General features: G+C 40.2%; 1 protein-coding gene across 5 annotated transcripts in view; it reads left to right on the plus strand.

Annotated features, from left to right (window-relative positions):
* inpp4b (inositol polyphosphate-4-phosphatase type II B) overlaps nucleotides 1–17765 on the plus strand; it is a 253045-nt gene that overhangs the window by 96055 nt on the left and 139225 nt on the right. For 2 of the 5 annotated variants that reach the window (XM_073469340.1, XM_073469337.1), the window contains exons 1-2: nucleotides 4900–5023; nucleotides 12694–12738. In XM_073469340.1, the coding sequence (XP_073325441.1) occupies nucleotides 4939–5023; nucleotides 12694–12738 (130 nt within the window). In that variant the 5' untranslated portion in view covers nucleotides 4900–4938. Of the gene's footprint in view, nucleotides 1–4899; nucleotides 5024–12693; nucleotides 12739–17765 lie in introns of those variants that run through there. The other 3 variants (XM_073469338.1, XM_073469339.1, XM_073469341.1) reach the window with 2 other exon arrangements.

Raw genomic sequence — 17765 nt, forward strand, 5'->3', positions numbered from 1 at the left:
TTACATTGAAAAAGCTTTAAGAAGAACTTTCTTTGGCCGTGGACAGCAACTGAAAACCTTTTCACTGGGCATATGGACATGTCATCCTTTCCCAAAACAACATGAGTGTTGCATATCAGAGACAGGTTGGGTTAAGGCACTCAGATTACTTAGATAGGTTTAGGAAAACATTGTGGTTTGGGTTACAATAACTATATTACTTACCTAACTTAAAGTGTAACTCTCGCCAAAATGCAACCTAGGCTTTTTTTGTGAATGTATCTGGACTGGCAGGACGGCGACGAGCGGAACAAGCTACTGCTAGCGTGAGTTGTTCAAAAACCTTCTTTTAAGTAAACTCTGTGTACACAAACAATGTTCTCAATGCTCGTGTTCATGTGTAGAGACCCTGGTGATGCTACGAGCAAAGTTTCATGTTGTGTTGAGTCTTAAAATAGCGATTTTGATGCTACCATACAGCTGCCCCTAGCACACAATTGAAAATGATTTTGACCCGAAAACGAAACTACGGTAAATCTTAAAAGTGGCTTTTTCGTCGTAATTATGCTTTTACACGAAGGTTTGACTAGGGTACATTCACAAAAAAAGCCTAGGTTGCATTTTGGCGAGAGTTACACTTTAATTTATGAACATACTGTATGTTAGGTTTTTAGGTGAAAGTCCTTGTTTGACTCAACCATTCATCCCCAACCTCCTTTCTATGTGGACCTTCTTACTCTTTGTCCTATTTTGCCTGACTTCTTTTTATACTGCTGTAATAATTATCACAGCCACTAGAGGCTGCCGCCTAACAAGAAATATTAATATGGGTCGTAATAAGCTACTTTCACAGTCAACCTATATGGTGATTTTTCTGATGAGAACAGGCCGTCGGTATTGTTTCAAGATGAAAAAAAGCAAAACCTGTTTTCCTTTTATTTGATTCATCTGAACTTTTAACCTGTTAACAGACTGCTGTTCAGTCTGCCGGGTTAGTATTTAATTAGCAGTAATTGTTGATACTATACACGTCCACTCTGAATTCAACCCGCTGTGTTCAATGAGTGAAGTAGTTACCAACAGGCTGCATTTTCAGTAAGCAAATGTTTGTGAGATCGGCTGCCTGCAAAATAAGTAGGATTGTTTCATTATTTAGCAAGCATCTACCGGTAGAAACAACTATAAACACTACCTTTTTGACACTGCTAGTTGAACTCATTGATTTGTATTACAGCTCTCCAAAGTCAAACCAAAATCTTTACAAATCATTGTAATATTTATGATCTTTTAGGCTACACACTCACCAAATTGTCTTACTAGATTTGTGCAGTGGCTTCTTTCTTTGCAGTTTCAGAAATTTATGACATGTAAACATGTTGAAATCAAAGAAAAGGCAGCCAGCTGAGGTAACTGTCTAAGTAGGTGAATAATTTGATGCTTGATACACTCAGCATGCTCCTATTGTAACCACAAGTAAAACATTAATGCAAAATAGACTTTAAAAATACAATAAAACAAACTGGAAATCTACGTGTTACACATGTAAATCAATAGATGTATAATTGTCATTCAGGGATTTAAGAGATTGGTGCCAGCAGGCAAGAGTGCCTTGAACAGTCTCCCTGACTCATCTTTGGCCACAGTGTGTATTTACACCATGGGATTGGGATGTCTCTTGCTGGGGCTTTTACTGCACTACAGCCCTGTAACCCTGGCAGAGGCAACATACACCCCAGAGTGAATGGTGAATCAAGCTATTGGCTGTCCTCAGTTAATGCTGTGAAGGAGTGTATCACAAACTCTAATGGGCCTGAAGTGCTATTGGAATGGGTAAATGTGAGGATCTATTCTCCCGGCTTTGAGGCCGAATAGCTAAAAAGGGCATGTTTATTTTCTTCTCCTCTCCTCAGTGTACTTGTACTATTCTCCATCTCCAGTGCATTGTCTATTGATTTTCTCCAGCCCCCTCCATCAGTCAGGCTTTAATAAGACAACACATGTCGCCTTTAAAAGAAACGTATTAGAATGTTAATGGTTCACTCCACAGATCTGCTGGCCTCTCTGCTGTGTTGTGTGCGTTCGCGCAAGCACACGCATGCGATTGTGATTTTATGTGTGTATGTGCCACCACATTTTCATTAAAGCAGAAGAAGACAACATTCATCTTGATGGTTTTAGGGAGTAAAGGGGGTGGAAAACAAGGAGAATGTGGCAATAGAGGGATAAAGGAATAAGGATGGAAAGAGAAGCGGAAAGTGAAGAAGAAACCTCCTCGTGCAGAGTGGATTCATCTTCTGTCTTATTGCTCCTGTAGGGACCAATTTATCTTCATTTAGGTTTTTGGCACCAACCCCAATCCCGACCAGCCACCTCAAGAAAGCTTATGAGCCCAACGTGGCTTTTTAGCACATGTAACTTGGACCTAAGGTTTGACCAATACTGTTTTTTGAAGGGCAGATTATGTTGTTTGGTATCTTTTAAATTTAAACACATAACACATAACACAGAAAGAAATACGAACCCAATCTCTCATAACCTGCATAATTAACATGGCAGGTCCACAAAGGGCTTATTAAACTGACAAAAGACACTTTTTTTGCTGCAACTTACCATTGTGGAGTAAATACCAATTGCACTGTGTGATGGCTGTAGAAAAATGTCACCATCCACGAATAGATTGATTCCCTATAAACCTCACTTTCACTATGCTATTCAGCCTGTCCTGCTGAAATGAAGGATGAATTGCCGCACACAGGAAGTGTCTCCGCCATTGCGCAACCAAAACAGGAAGAGGCATTGTTTTCCCAAGTAGCTCTCCCTAGGTAACAGTGAAAGAACTGGAATAGAACCCACTGATGGAGGAGGCAAAGAAGGCAAAAAGCAAAAGTGATAGAGACTGAATTTATGAATTTATGAATGGATGGGCATTCACTCAATGGAGCGCACCAGTGTTATGTCAAAGTCTGTTCACGCAAAACAGGCATTCTTTGTACTAGGTCCGTGAGGTCAGTAAGTAACAAATTGGGATTTTTACGTTTGCTTTTTGCATTCGACGGTGGACAGGCTGTTAGCGGTAGCCATGTTGCTAACACTGCCTTCGTAGAAGCAGCGCCAACAGTAATACAACGCTGGGAAAGGGCAATCTAAAAAGTTGTCTGTTTGCGCTTCAAAGAGTTTGAATTAGGTTTCCACGACGTGTTCAATACCTTTCTTCATAGACAGTTTCAATACTTTTTTTAAATAAATGTTTTATCAATGCAATCAGTGATACTCAATCTCAAGCAGCACTCAGGGTCATAGGTAGTTAGCAGATCAGATATTGGCAGGAGCCTGACCATTGAAGGCTTTAAAAACAAGCAGTAAAATCTTAAAATCAATTATGAACAGTGAGGGGCAGCAGGGCCGTGACGTTTTGTATCAGCTCCAGTCTTTGGATGTTTCCCCTGCTGATAGCAGAATAAAGTGCATTGCAGTAACCAAGTCTGGAGGAGATAAACACACGGATGACCTTTTCTAGATTTGTGGAAAAAAGCTGTGACCTGATCTTGGTTAAGTGTTTCGGTTGGACAATGCAGGATTGCACCACTTTAGTCACCTCAGCATCAAAAAACAACATTTTGTCAAAAATAACACCAAGGTTATAAATGATTACATCCTCACATGGTGATAATTTGCAGCTCATATATACAGAGTTTGTGAAAACTACCTTATCAAAAGCAGGGGAAATGTGACGCAATCCCTGTTTTAACAGATTTAAAGCCATTTTTTGTGTCCTGTCTTTACGTTGATTGATGCTGCATGTCTTCGTATTTCATAAAACATTTTGTAGGTGTTTACCTCCTTTAGGAGTTTGAGTCTGCTGCCCTATGTGTCTTTATTGAGTTTGAGCTGAGAACACAACAGCCTCTCCATTCAGCAGGGTATAAATTAACATTGATTTTATATATGGTCTTAGTGTAGCATCATGGCCTTCGTGGCCAAATAACTAACAATAACCTTCACTGTATGAGTGGGTGGACAGGCAGCGAGGGGAACAAATAAACACACAGAAGAAGAGAGCTGCATTATTCTGCCCGTGTAGCTCTTCATTACAAATAATTGCTGATTAGAAAAAAAAATCTTTTGTTGTTTTTGCAGTATTTGCAGATGCAGATACATTTTGCCTAAATAACAGAAGAAACATCTATTATATCTTTAACTTTTTCTATTTAACCTGTTGATTTAACCCTGTAGTGAAGTTGCCATGTTGGGTTATAGTCAACAGTTACAAAATCACATGCTGCATGATGCTGGCATCAACCGTATGGAGCTTAGCAGTCAGATGCTTGTTAATTGTTTTTCTTCTCGAAAAGGAGAAAGGAAGGGGTGGTGGAGTGGCAAGGGGAGGCTGGAGAGGAAGAGGGAGACAGATGTCAGAAATCAGAAGGACCCCTGCTGCCATGTCTGGATGCAGCATTGGCTGCGCAGTAAGAGGAGAAAAGGAAAGAGAGTGGAGACAGTGTCTTTCTGACTGTGTTGTGCTGTGCAGTCGGGTCTAGGTGCCCTACTGACAGCCCAAGATTGATGGATAGAGCTGTGTATCGCACATAACATCAATTCTGTCCTGCTTTCTCTTTCATTCTGAATCTCACTCCCTCATCACTCCTCCCTTCGTTTCCCCTCTCCTGCTCTACCTCTCTCTCTCTCCCTCCCTCCCTCCCTCCCTCCCTCCTCCTGCTGCTGCTCCAGGTCCCTTGCCTGTCCCTCTCTTCCGTATTAGTTTCCAAAAGGCATCTTTAATGCTGCCAGAGAGCGCGCTGTGAGGCAGCAAGAAAGCGAGGCGAACGGATTGCTATCTTTGTGACAGCTTCTCTGCTTGGCAGGCTGTGAGCCGGGGAACTGGACTGGACTGTGGTGTTTCGAGGAGGTGGGAGAGGAGGTGGAGGAGCAGGAGGGAGAAGTGAGGGGCAAGCTGGACAGATGGAGGACGGCACCCAACACCTGGGACACTGCATGGTTGACATGAAGGAGCTGAGCGCCAACCCTGAAGGACTGACCGCTGCCGGTGAGCTGACTGCACTGTGTTGTCTGTCTGTCTGTCTGTCCTTTAATCTGTCTCCTCTGGCTCTGTCCTTCTTTACACAGTTAAACTCTGTGACACCTAATCTGCTGTTAGAATGGATTCTGTCTCAGTATCCTACTGTCTCAATAAATGCCTGTTCCATTGACATCTAGTTTTTGCATATTTTCCTTCTATTTGTGTTTGCCGTGGTGCTCTCTCTCTCTCAAGCACAGAAAGAGAGAGAGAGAGAAAGTGTGTGTGTGTGTGTGTGTGTGTGTGTGTGTGTGTGTGTGTGTGTGTGTGTGTGTGTGTGTGTGTGTGTGTGTGTGTGTTAGAGAGAGAGAGAGTGTGTGTGTGTGTTAGAGAGAGCGAGTGAGAGAGAGAAAGAGAAGGGTGGAGGTACCTGAGACAGAGGGAAAGAATTTTAAATGCACGATGATCAATAACCAAGTGACTGAATTAAATGCAGTTTTATTGTGTTATCTGGATAACTCACACCTCAGGGTCATATTGTTACAATAATTACAAGGGAATTTTAATTATACATGCCATTAACATCAAGTGTTTCCACGTGATTTTTAAAAGCAAAATGAGCACACTTTGTTATCCCGGGATTTCACTGATTTTTTTTGGACAATTTTTTGGAGCAACGTCATGTTGATACTTTAAATTGTCTTGACAAATTCTTCCAGTGGATTGATCTTAAAACTTAGTGGCTGCCTTTCTGCAGGTTTCCAATTAAGTGTGCGGTTCTTGCAGTTTGGTTGAATTAAAATCCCAAATTGTCTCAGAATGTGGTCAAGTCAGCCTCAACGAGCTCTGGGCAGCACTGAATTGGATTCAGTGACAGAAAAAAGTTTGAAGATGTTTGATTGTGCATTCAAGTGTGTGTTTGACTCTGTTTCTATGTGCATGTATGTGTGTGTGCGTGTGTGTGTGTGTGCGCGTGCATGCCTTTTCACTGCAGTCATATTCCATGTTGCCTGAATGTGTTGTCACTAATGAGCACTGGCAGAGGCAAACTAGATGTCTCAGTGCCCATCACAACAGGAGAATGCTAAAGAGATTATCCATATCAGCGATGCCACAAAGCCTGCTCTCCAAGTTTAATACCTTTGCTCACGAAAAGGACAGACACTGCATGCAGCACCACTAAGCATTTACATTGGCATGCAAGCTCAACACCATCATCTTCCCCATGGGGATAAGTAAATGGAGCTGTACAAAGAGGAATGAAAGCGCAATTCATGAAGCCTTGTCTCCTTTGCCTCGAACCACACTGATACACGTTGAACCAGTTTACATGCACAAGTACACACATTCAAACATACACACACACAAGCAAATAACAAAACGAGTGCACAACACCTAAGCATGCATTCACACTCACACTCAGCCACACACTCATGCTCATACTCAAACAGTTATGACCTGATCACGAACCCTAGATATTCTCTTCGATAAAATCACACAGTCACAGTTTGGAGATGACATCTGACAGGTGTGGGAGTATAACAGTAATGACAAACACCTCACTGTACCTCTGTTTTCTTTCCCCTGAGCATCCTGGGAGACAAAAGGGAAGAGCAAAGCACATAATTACCATGTTTGGCACGAAAGACAGGTTGACAGCCTTGCATTATCAGTCGCAAGGTGAAATGGTTTATCTCCTCCTTCTTGACACGAGAGAAAAGTGGGACCCAACAAGGTGCTGCACAGTACTTATTAAGATGGGACTGAATTGGCATTTTACAAACTCCCCAACCACAAGGGGAAACATTGTTTTAACTGTTCATACCAGAATTTGCCTATGGGCATGGTTTTAATGGAAGCAGCAACATAATTGATGTCGTTTTGATTGCACAATGCTTGACATGACAAAACTATTGTGGAGCAAAAAGTCTTACTCCATGCCCTTGATAACCCTCCACACTCCATCTCCCATCGACGCGACAGTCAAGACCTCCTCAGCACACCCAACTGATTCACAACACTTCATTAAACGCTGGCAACAAAACCATCTGTCCCCTCTCAATCTCCCAGGGCAGTAATGTGACGATAACTCACTCTCCCATTCAGCACCACTTGTCCTAATAGGAAGCCTGTTTGTGCAAACATCAATCGAGTTAGAGGTACGTTAGCCCGGCTGATGACTGAATCATCAGAAAGGATGTGCAAGTGTTGTTTCTACATTTGAAACTACAGAATAGAGAAGAACAGAGGAGGGCAGGATAGGACAAAGGGAGTTAGAAGAAAAAAGATTGCAATTAGTGTGTGTGTGTGTGTGTGTGTGTGTGTGCGTGTGTGTGTGTGTGTGTGTGTGTGTGTGTGTGTGTGAGCACGCACACGCACATATGTAGGGACGTTGAGTAGAGCTGATGGTGTTTGTGGATTGGGTAGAAATGGTTTATTGAGAGATGGCCAGTCAAATCCGATGGTCAGCCAGCCACATAAGTAAATTATCATCTCAAAATCCAAACTAGATAATATTCAAAATATACACAGCATTTGTTCCTAGGCACAGGTTCTTACATGTAATATCTATTCATGAAGAGGATAAGAAGGAGTGATTAAGAAAGTGTACCATACCCACTGCGAGGGGTTTATCAGAGCTCTCTTTGGAAATTGCCTGATTTTCTTAGTTGAGCCGGTAGCATATGATGGGGACCGGAGCAGCGACAGGCAGTATTTTGGAGCTTTTCCACAATTATTTTTTGTGGAGTCAGGAATAAGCAGCAATCCCATGTGAAATCTGTGTGTGCACTCCCCAACATTTCCTTCTTCCATTCCTCCTTTCAGAGTCTCTGCTAGAAGCTAGTCAGTGGTTATCACACCATGCAGTGGGTGAGGAAGCAGGGCAATGAGAAGGGAAGAGGGTTAAATGATCATCTGCAAGATGGACAATTTAAGTCCCTGTACATTAATTAACTCTGTCATTCCAGAGAAATCACCTAGTCCGCTCGCATCCTAATAAATTACTCTCTCCTCTCCCTTCAGCGTGCCTTTTCCCCCACTGATACCACCCGCAGACAGGAGGGGGTGATAGATTGGAGGTACAGTGGGGCTGTGCTGTTATTTCTAGAGCCAGATGAAACTGCAGTATAGCGGGCGGGCACACCTCATTTGCAGCAGGCCCCTCTGGGAGTTACATCTGCATGTACCGCCTGCCTGCCTGCCTGCCTGCTTGCCGCCTGCTGCCTTGCTGCCTTGCTGAGCTTATTACCATATTCATAATGCCAGCGGATATCGATTTTAAATACCACACCTGTTCCACTTTTCTCCACATCCTTATCCACACAATGGAGCTGCATCACCTGTGATCTTCATATGCTAAAGGAGATGTGATTGAGGTGGACAGTACAGGTGGTTGACCTCTGCCCGTGTAATGGGTAATTATTGTAATTAGGTACTGTTTATTTGTTTTGGTCAGCCTGATTCTCACCGGGGGGTTAATGACATGCAGCGTGTTCAGTGCTCCAAGACAAGAATGATGTCACAGTCTACATAACAGGTGTTCTGTCCTCAGGTTGCTACGCATAATTTGTCCGTGATTTTAATAACTGTGGAGTCACTGTGACCACGTGGACGACAGTCTCCAGAGCTACTAAGTTGAATGTAACATAGTCAGTATCCGTTCTCAAAGTTGCAGCATAACCTGTGTTGCCTGTCTTACAATCAAAGCATCAGGCATGATCCTTCTATAAATACTTGACACACTGTCAAGCTGTGCTCTAAAATTCAGACATCTTTTAACTCCAGCTCTCCTCCTGCTTCACTATCAAGCATATCAAGTTGCTTTGCCATGTGTGCCTGTCTCATGATCAGTATCCCCAACCCATATCAGACCTAGACTTAAGCTTTACGTCTTATCTGCATTCAATTATTTCTGCAATGACAGACATTTTTCACTGCTTTCTACCACTCTAGATAAGTCGTGTCTAGCACAGATGGAGTCCTCCAAAGTAACTGGGCTGTTCAAGTGACAGTCCCCTATGATGGCACCAGAGACAGGACCCGGCAGCTGGCACTGTCTCAGCTCACCTAGCTAAAGGGCTTCCTGTTGCCACCACACAACATGTCAGGCAGGCTTATTAAAGTTTCATCAGTGCTCACAAGGAGGCCGTAGTGCTGACAACACAAGGAGACACGACCCCTGAGGAATGGGATGATGATGAGAATAATGTGAAAACCAGATAGCGACATAGAACATTTATTTACATACATTATTGGCCTGTTTGTGTAACCGTGTGTGTGTGTGCTTCAGCTATGTGTGCACTTGATTAATTAGACATTTACTGTACTTGTATGCATGACAGATATTGCACCAAGTTTGCATAAGCCTGTTTATTTAAATGTCCTGACAAGTACTGCAGCTGACACAGCCAAATTCTCTGAAACTTGAGAAAACACTGGCAAACTGAGACTTTATTCACAATTTTGTTAAATTATTCGTTGAATCTGGATATGCTCTGCAAGTCGCTGCTTGGGTTTTTCAACAACTTGCCGTGTATTGGGCTTTCCTTGCCTCAGTAGACATGTGACTCTCAGGAGGGCTCTGGGAAATGCTAATGATTTCTGTAATTTCGTATGCTTGTTAATCATTAGCAATCCCTGTAACATTGTTTGTTTTGCACAAATTTAAATGAACGTTCCAAAGAGAATTGAAACTTCTGAAGACTTGGTTTGACCACGACTGAATGCATTTATACTAAACTCATAATTTTTAAAATCATTTCAAATGATTGATAGATAGATAGTTAGATAGATACTTTATTTATCCCGTGGGAAATTCAAGTGTCCAGTAGCATACAAAATACAAAACATACATTACACATATATAATATATAATATTTAAAATTAACAGTAGCTACAGTAAACAGTGCAAACAGTAAACAGTGCAGATGGAGTGAAGTGCAAATGGAAGTAAAACTGTGCAAACGGATGTGCAAATAGAGGTAGAAATTGTCCATTGTCTATTATCTATTGTCTATTGTCTAAATGTACAAAGCAAACTTATGAGAGTGTGTGAGAAATAAAATGTGTTGACGTTCCAATAGAAAATGAATAAACCGGGACACCACATACACTATGTTTAACTAAAAAGTCTACATTACTGTATAAAATTTAAGATCTCTGAAGTCAAACTTCATTATGCACTTTTTATTATGTATAATGTCTATGTATTATTCATTTATACTTCCATTACATACTTTTTAGAAGTATGTAGGAGCATATATAAAAGAAATAAAAATCTAACCTTCTTTACTTCAGTAAAGAGCCTTACGAATTTTAGAACGGATAATAATATATTATATTCCAACCCAAACATATTTCAGAACATTTCTGTGATCTCAGGCAGTCCATATTTAGCTTCTAAAAGATGGAAACTACAGCTCCAAGACATACAGTTAATCTTTAATGTTGTAAAGAAACACATTTGGACATAAACTGATAGTTACAGTAAGGGAAACTAACTACTGTTTGGTTAACAGATCTGCATGGTGGTCACAAAGATGGGAGTACAAATTGGTGACAGGCTTAGGATTTTGGAATGACTTGAAAGATGTGTCAATTCAAAATAAATTAGGAAAGTATAGGACTGCACATCAGCTAGCTAGACAGTTTTTTAAGTCAGCCATGTGAGGGTATTCACGACTATCCTGATTCACAATTATCCTGATAATGGAAATTCACCACAATCAACTTATTGTTAACTGTCTTATTTATTGTCCCACCCCTACTATAGTAGAGGGGTACCTCTAACCTTTATTCTTTAAGTCCAAAAATCCTCCTTTCTTTGTCAGCGGGACATCCCAGGAACACAGCTGTTTGAACTGTTAATTATACAAATGTTTTGACTGTTTTATTTGCCCCACCCCCAGGTTTCCTCAGTATTTTCTCTGATAATATTTTCTTGTCAAGTCTTCTCTTTACAGAGACTCAGTGGTTAGTGTTATGTGTTTAGGATAGACAGGATAGATTTTATGTCTTCCCAACATGCAGACTTGTTTGCACTGTTTGTTACCTTACTATTGCATCATGTTGTTGTATGATTGCTGTTTAGTCAGATCTAAGCAGGCTTGTTCCCTGTAAAGACCTTCAAGACATGCTTTGTGATGAAAGGCTTTACAAATAAATGTACTTGACTCGACATAAAAGCCAAATAAAAAGATCAGTGGCTGAAACAATTATAAATCATAAGTAAATCATTTTAAGTCTTTGTGAAGGATCCTCATTATTTAAAATGACTATTACCTAAAGTCACGCGGCTCCCATACATCAGTAAGCATCGAGTATCCATGGCCCATTAGTGGGGTTGATGAGCCTTAGAGGGGCCAATTGTGTCCAAGCACCCCAGGAAGAGAAAAACGCCATTTAGTGGTTTGGAGCCCCTTTATGTGTTGCACCATTATGCAGGTGTTTCGTCTTTTTGGTGTTTGAATGGTTGTGTGTCGGCCTGGGAAAGTGATAAATGAGAGACAGCGTTGGTGACAGATGATACAAGCCGTCAGTCCGCTACTCATCATTATGGCATAAGCCCTCAAGGACAATGGATTTCCAGAAACTTGTTCTGACGCTCACAACAAATGCAGTGTGTTTGCATAATCTAAACAAACAGTGGCATCTATCACTGTGGCATTTTGGGAGTCTGTCATGCTCCTACCTATAATGCTGTCTCTGAAGACTTTTTTTCTGATTAAAATAGTTTCTGTCACTACATTCTTGCCACATTGGTAAAAATGGATTCAGCCCCTCAGTCTACTTTTATTTTGTCTATCCGCTGTGTGGTTTAGAGTCTGACCGATATATGGTTGGCCTATATTAACGGCCAATATTGGCATATCATATATTTCAGTAAAGGCATATATGTTCTACGATAGGCACCGATATGAAAACTTTTTTCTTACAGATGAAGAAAAGGATGCTTGGGGTAAATAGTAATTTTCTTAAAATCCAGAAAAGTTTACTGTTTCAGTGAATCGATGTCATTTCAGACAATAACTTTGTCTGAAATAATGTTAAGCTGTAATATCCTGCCTCCGTTACAAGTTATTTGATAACCACATTTGAGGGATCATTGTAAAAAAAATGTGTATATCGGCTGATGCTTTTTTAGTTTTTTTCCCCCCTTATATATATTATAAAGGTTCTTGTGCAAGTAAAAGGTCTTTAAAGTTAAAAAGCCCAAAGTCTGCGCCTCTCTCCCACAGAAAACACTGCGCCTTGTCAGTAGTCCTACCTTTAATTCTGTGACTTCTTGACACTAAGTCACCATGTCAAACATTTGCATAATTTATGCCTATATTCACAGTCAAGCTGAAGCTAACTAGAGGCTGAAAAGACGACAGAGCCGAAATTATGAACCCAAAAATGACCACAATATGTCTTCTTTAATATTGACATGAGCATCGGCCCCGAAAATCATTGTGGTTATCCCTTTTCAAACTTTTAGTTGATTAAATAAAGAGTCAACTGTGAGAAAAATAATCATCCATAATTTTGATAAAAAATCATTCGAGAACAGAAAGCTGGTTATTTATGGTTAGCTGCTTTCTTTCTTTTAAATCACTGAAAATACAGTGTCTTTGGGTGGTGAACATTTATTTCTTTGTTTCCTCCCTGTGCTTTTATTTCAGCTCCACTTCATCTTTCTTTCTCTCTCTTTCTCACAGGTGTTATTCTAACACCCAAGCTGCCTCAGGTGGAGTTCAGCCTTGGTAAGTCTCGTGTTTACTCTGTGATTCAAGGGTCATTTTACTTTAGTACTGAGTACTATCCCACACTCTCCTGACATTCTTGTAAGCACATTAGATAAAGGACATACAGACTCGCTTGCATGGCTGCACACTTTTATTAATGTCAAATCTCTTTCCTCTGGCCCAGAAACACAGCCAAGGTTTATGGCCTAAAATAAATCCAAATGTAACAGTTGTAAACACACACCAACACACAGTCACTTGCTGACAGTTACACTAATGCAGAAGTCAGTCAGAATTAGTAGCATATCTGCAGACATGCTTAATCTTTTCTCAATTCTGACACATTCACACACCCCAAGTGTGGTTGGAAGGGACAACACAAAAAAGGGCAGAGAGAAAACATTAGACAGAAAGGAGACAGGGTGCTTTGAACTTTTCGTCGAGATGGCCTCATTCATTTTTTATTCAGCTGAGATGTTGGATTTCTATTTCTAGACAATTCATTGTGGCTCAGGTCAAGTTTCCTAAAGCGTAAATCCAAAACAGAAATATTTATTCCTGTGGTCTTTGACAGATGAGATTGATATCGTCAAAGACTAGTGTCTTGGCTCCCCTGTTTGTGTCTTTTGAGGCAACTGCAACAAAGGCTTCCCACTGCTAACAATAAACTGAAGAATGACTGAATACAAAATTTGCCAGCCTATAATGTCTCAGTACTATCAGGAAAGATGATTATTCTAAGAATGTATCCTCCTCAGTGTCACTTAATGACTTTCATGACCCGGGCAGTGCTCAGTGTAAAGTCCTCTTTCCATTAAATTTGTTTTAAGGTGTTTAAACTGTGTGCTGGTACCTCATGATTCTGAACACTCCTAGTAGTCTGATTGCCATTACTGTACATAGAGGGCAAAATTGCAGTGAGCCATAGGGACATGTGATCAGAGATCATTGTGTGAAGCTCAATAGTAGTCATTATACTGAAAACATGCACACACTCACACAACTGGATGTGTGTGTGCACCTATAGTAGATACGGGCACAGCATTATATTCTGCAAAAAATCAAGTAAGGCCTTTGTAGTGCTTGCTCTGGTTCCTAAATGTCCATTCTGTTTGAATCTTGACTCAAATGCTACTATAGCTTCAGGGTTTGCACTTGAGTAGAAAGACTATTTGAATGTAAATTTTCTGTCATGGCATAAAATAGAGCTGACAGCTGGCACAGGGAAATGCCATGTCTCTCTTCAAATTGCCCTGGTTGGATGTGTGCTCATGTATGCTAAATGTACAGTGCATCTTTGGAACCGTTCTCAGTACTATTTTAACAAGATGTGTGCATAGTTTCTATTCAACATTTATTGATATTGATAAAAGAAATAGAGAAGAAGTTGAATTACTTTAACGCTCTTGAAGGTTACATGTTTAAATTCATATTCAAATATTCTATACAATGGATTATTCTCAACAAAAATTAAGCAAAATTTTTCTCATAAGATCTCAAAAGAATCACAATTCCACAAAAAATCTATTTTATTTCTGCATTCAGACAAATAAATATAATAATTCTTTAAAATGTAACTCTTTCTGTGATCAACCATCTTAAATTATATAGTTATCCATCAAATGCCTTCACATATTTGATTCCAAGAAAATACAGTATTGAAGTACATTTCACTGTCAAGGGTAGATGCCACTAATAAGGTCTGTGGTTAGCACACGCTTAAGAGATTTTCACATTTTGATCAGTAAATATCCCACATTTACCTGTCTTTAAAAAGTTGTTTGCTAACGAGTGGCTAAATGAGACTACAGAGTTTGTCAGAGACATTAAACATCATCACACCGAACACAGAGACTATCAACTCTGTAGTTCGTCTTTACAGGCTCACTTTAGTTGCAAAGTCTTCTAGCTTTAGTTTTCCATGTTGTAGATGGATCAATTTATAATAAAGTGTGTGTGTAGTATATCGTAGTAGGAAGCTTTGTGGTGATGCATCCGCAATGTTGCTTGTTTAAGTTAGCTTTTTACTTCTTGTGATTGCATTTAGGCTTCAAAAATCATAAAAGTGGTCTGTATTTGTTACGATGCACAAAATGTGTAAGTATAATACATTTCATAGGCTTTTTGTTGAGGGAACCCGGGGGATGCTTACTTCTGGGTTAGCCTAAAAGAATACATCATCCCTGTCACTCTCAATGCCATGCCCTTAACCTTTCTCAGGGCTCAGCAGCTGCTAGCTAGTCAGCAACTCAACAATAGATCTGGAGAAAGGCAAGCCAAACTTAAATCATGCAGCAATTTTCATGTACAGTGGGAAGCTCAGTGTGGTTTAAATGAAAATTATTGAGGACAGAGAAGAGAAAAATCCATTGACAAACTGCTCTGTCACAACAAGCAGACAGGAAGAAATTTGAGCCTCAGTCTGACAGCCCACACAAACTATTCAGTGGCAAAGATATAATAATAATCATTGAAAGCAAAAAGCAAATAATAGAAGGTTTTGAGGCTGCCTTTGAGAGAAGTGACAGTCAGAGCAAATCTCAAGTACTCAGGAAGCTTCTTCCAGCAACTAGGAGACAAACAACAAAGGCAGCCTAACCAGACTTTGAGCTGACCCCCAGTATAGACGAGCTGGACAGAGAAGTCTGGGTGGTTTGTAGCTTTTTAGCATGTTAAAGACACATTGCGGAGAACTGCAGTTTAGTGCCTCATAGATAAGCAAGAAAACCTTAAAGTAAACTATTCAGTGTACTGGGAACCATGCGTTGATTTGAGGAGAGGTGCTTCCTTTATTTAATCCCTGTTAAAACTCTGGCTCCAGTTTTCTGAATGAGCTGCCGCTGAGGTGAAATAATTATACTGAGTATAAAGAGTATTTGTTGATTGTTAATTGTGTTTGTGTGTGGTTGTGTATAGGAGTGGTGCCCAAATTATGCAATTACCTTTGCAGCTAATTGACATTTAATTATATCACTGTAGACAAACGTGGTATTTAGAGGCATAAGCCTACACTTAGATGGTAATGATTAAAGGGTCACTCCACTGACTTTACTTGTCACGGGGAGTACCACTCAGCCTGTAAAAACAACCATTTAATGTTGTCTATGTCTCTAGAGCAAGCTTTTTAAAGTTTCGAAAAAATGACCCTGAAGATGTCAGGATTATCTCGACTTGGTGTTGAGACTGGACAGATTTTACTGTATATATAGTTGGAAGAAATGACCATTTAGTAGGCAGGGTCTTAGAGTCTTTCATGTGCAGTAGGATTGTGGCAGATCTATTAGCAGAAGGGGAATATAATTTTCATAATAATGTTTTCATTAGTGTATAATAACCTGAAACTAAGAATCTTGTTGTTTTCGTTACCGTAGAATTAAACTTTTATGCGTACAGAGTGAGATTCTACAGCAGGTCAAGATGGTGTTCAGTTGTTTGCGATTGGCAACCACACTGCTAGATGCAACTAAATCTTACACACATGATCTTTAATGCTGCGTTCTAGACATCTTGGAACAAAAAATTTGGCACGCTACTCGAAGTCAGAATTCCTACATGTAAACTCAGGGCACTTCCATCCACCCTGACTTCGCGAGGGAGCAGTTGTCTGATGTCACACAACAATGGCAGAGCCTATGGGGAAGGCACTAGGTGTATTTGCAGACAACAGTATTCTTATTAGGCTCGTGAATTAAATATTTAGCATAAAAGGGCCGAATAGAATGTATAATGGCATTTGTTACCTTGTGTACTTTTCCCTCCTTCATTTCCTTAATACTTGTGAGAAGAGTGCAGTGCTGTGGGTTCAATTGTGTGTACAGCTGCCAAAGAAACATTATTTGTTCTGGTCAAGGTCTTTGTAGGCTTTTGGCAGTGTGCACCTGGATCGGCTGGAGGTCGGAAGTTTGAAATTTCAGCTAAGAAATTCCAGCCTCCGACTTTGATTGGAACGCAGCATAAGTAATATTGATATCCAGTTGCATTCGGGGGATTAATGGATCCAGTATTTTTAGAACTTCACCCTGCAAACAAGTCAGAATATCTCAGCGTCTACTGCTCTGATTTTGATTATTGTGAGTTCAGTCTGTCTTTTGTGAGTCCCCAAACTATATGTAAGTGTAATAGTAAATTATTGAACTACATCTTTAAACAAAAAATCCTGCGATCAATACCATAAACTAGTCAGGTGAATTTCAAGATCATCAATTAAAGCAAAATAATACGAATAGGGATTAATAGCAAATTGAAGCCTCTCAGCTTACAAAAACAGACTGAGAAAACATTTCCTCCTTACTTGGACTGCATGGACGCAGTAAAATAAAGTTGTCAACTGTTTATCAGGCTCATCACTTGCTGGATTTCTACCACTGCAGCTTTGGACTTATTTTTCAAACCAAAAATAATGAGGATATTTGTGTATCGGTGTTTGCCTCTGTTTTGACACTGTGTCAGAAAAGCTGATGTGAAAAAATGTCTTTGCCCATAATGCCAGATACAAATAAACAAGACTGCTGGAGAAATTTAAATGTTGTGCACGTTTCTGTCGCTTGAAATAAGATCTTATTTAAATCGCTGACTTCTGTTCCTGTCTGTGACAGTTACCAGAAGATCTGTTCCATTTATATTTTTTAAACCTTTGGATGAGTAGAAAAGTTGCTAAATTGAGTGCTTAATTATTTATCTTGTCACCCCGGACAACCAGTTCACTTCAGAAACTTACACTTACAGGGGAATGCAGGTCTCTTTTATTGGAGGCAAGTCCCTGGCTCCCTTACAATTTAAACACAATTTGAACAAAAACCCAGTCACACCCACCAACAGAAGGAACAAGCTGCATTCCCAGGTCAACTGACTCTGTAGTAATCACTGGTGTTTATTGGCTCCATCTCCAATCGCCTGTTTTGGCAACATTATCATGGGTGGACATGCTCTTTTCATTAAGGACACTGCTGCGTTAATATGTTTCCATCCGTGTCTGCTAAAGCGGCACTTAAACGTCACTTAGTCGTGGTTAGTTTTGAAAGCGAGACTGAAGTAACAAATGTAAC

This window comes from Pagrus major, chromosome 1 (assembly GCF_040436345.1).
Source record: "Pagrus major chromosome 1, Pma_NU_1.0".
Lineage (NCBI taxonomy): Eukaryota > Metazoa > Chordata > Actinopteri > Spariformes > Sparidae > Pagrus > Pagrus major.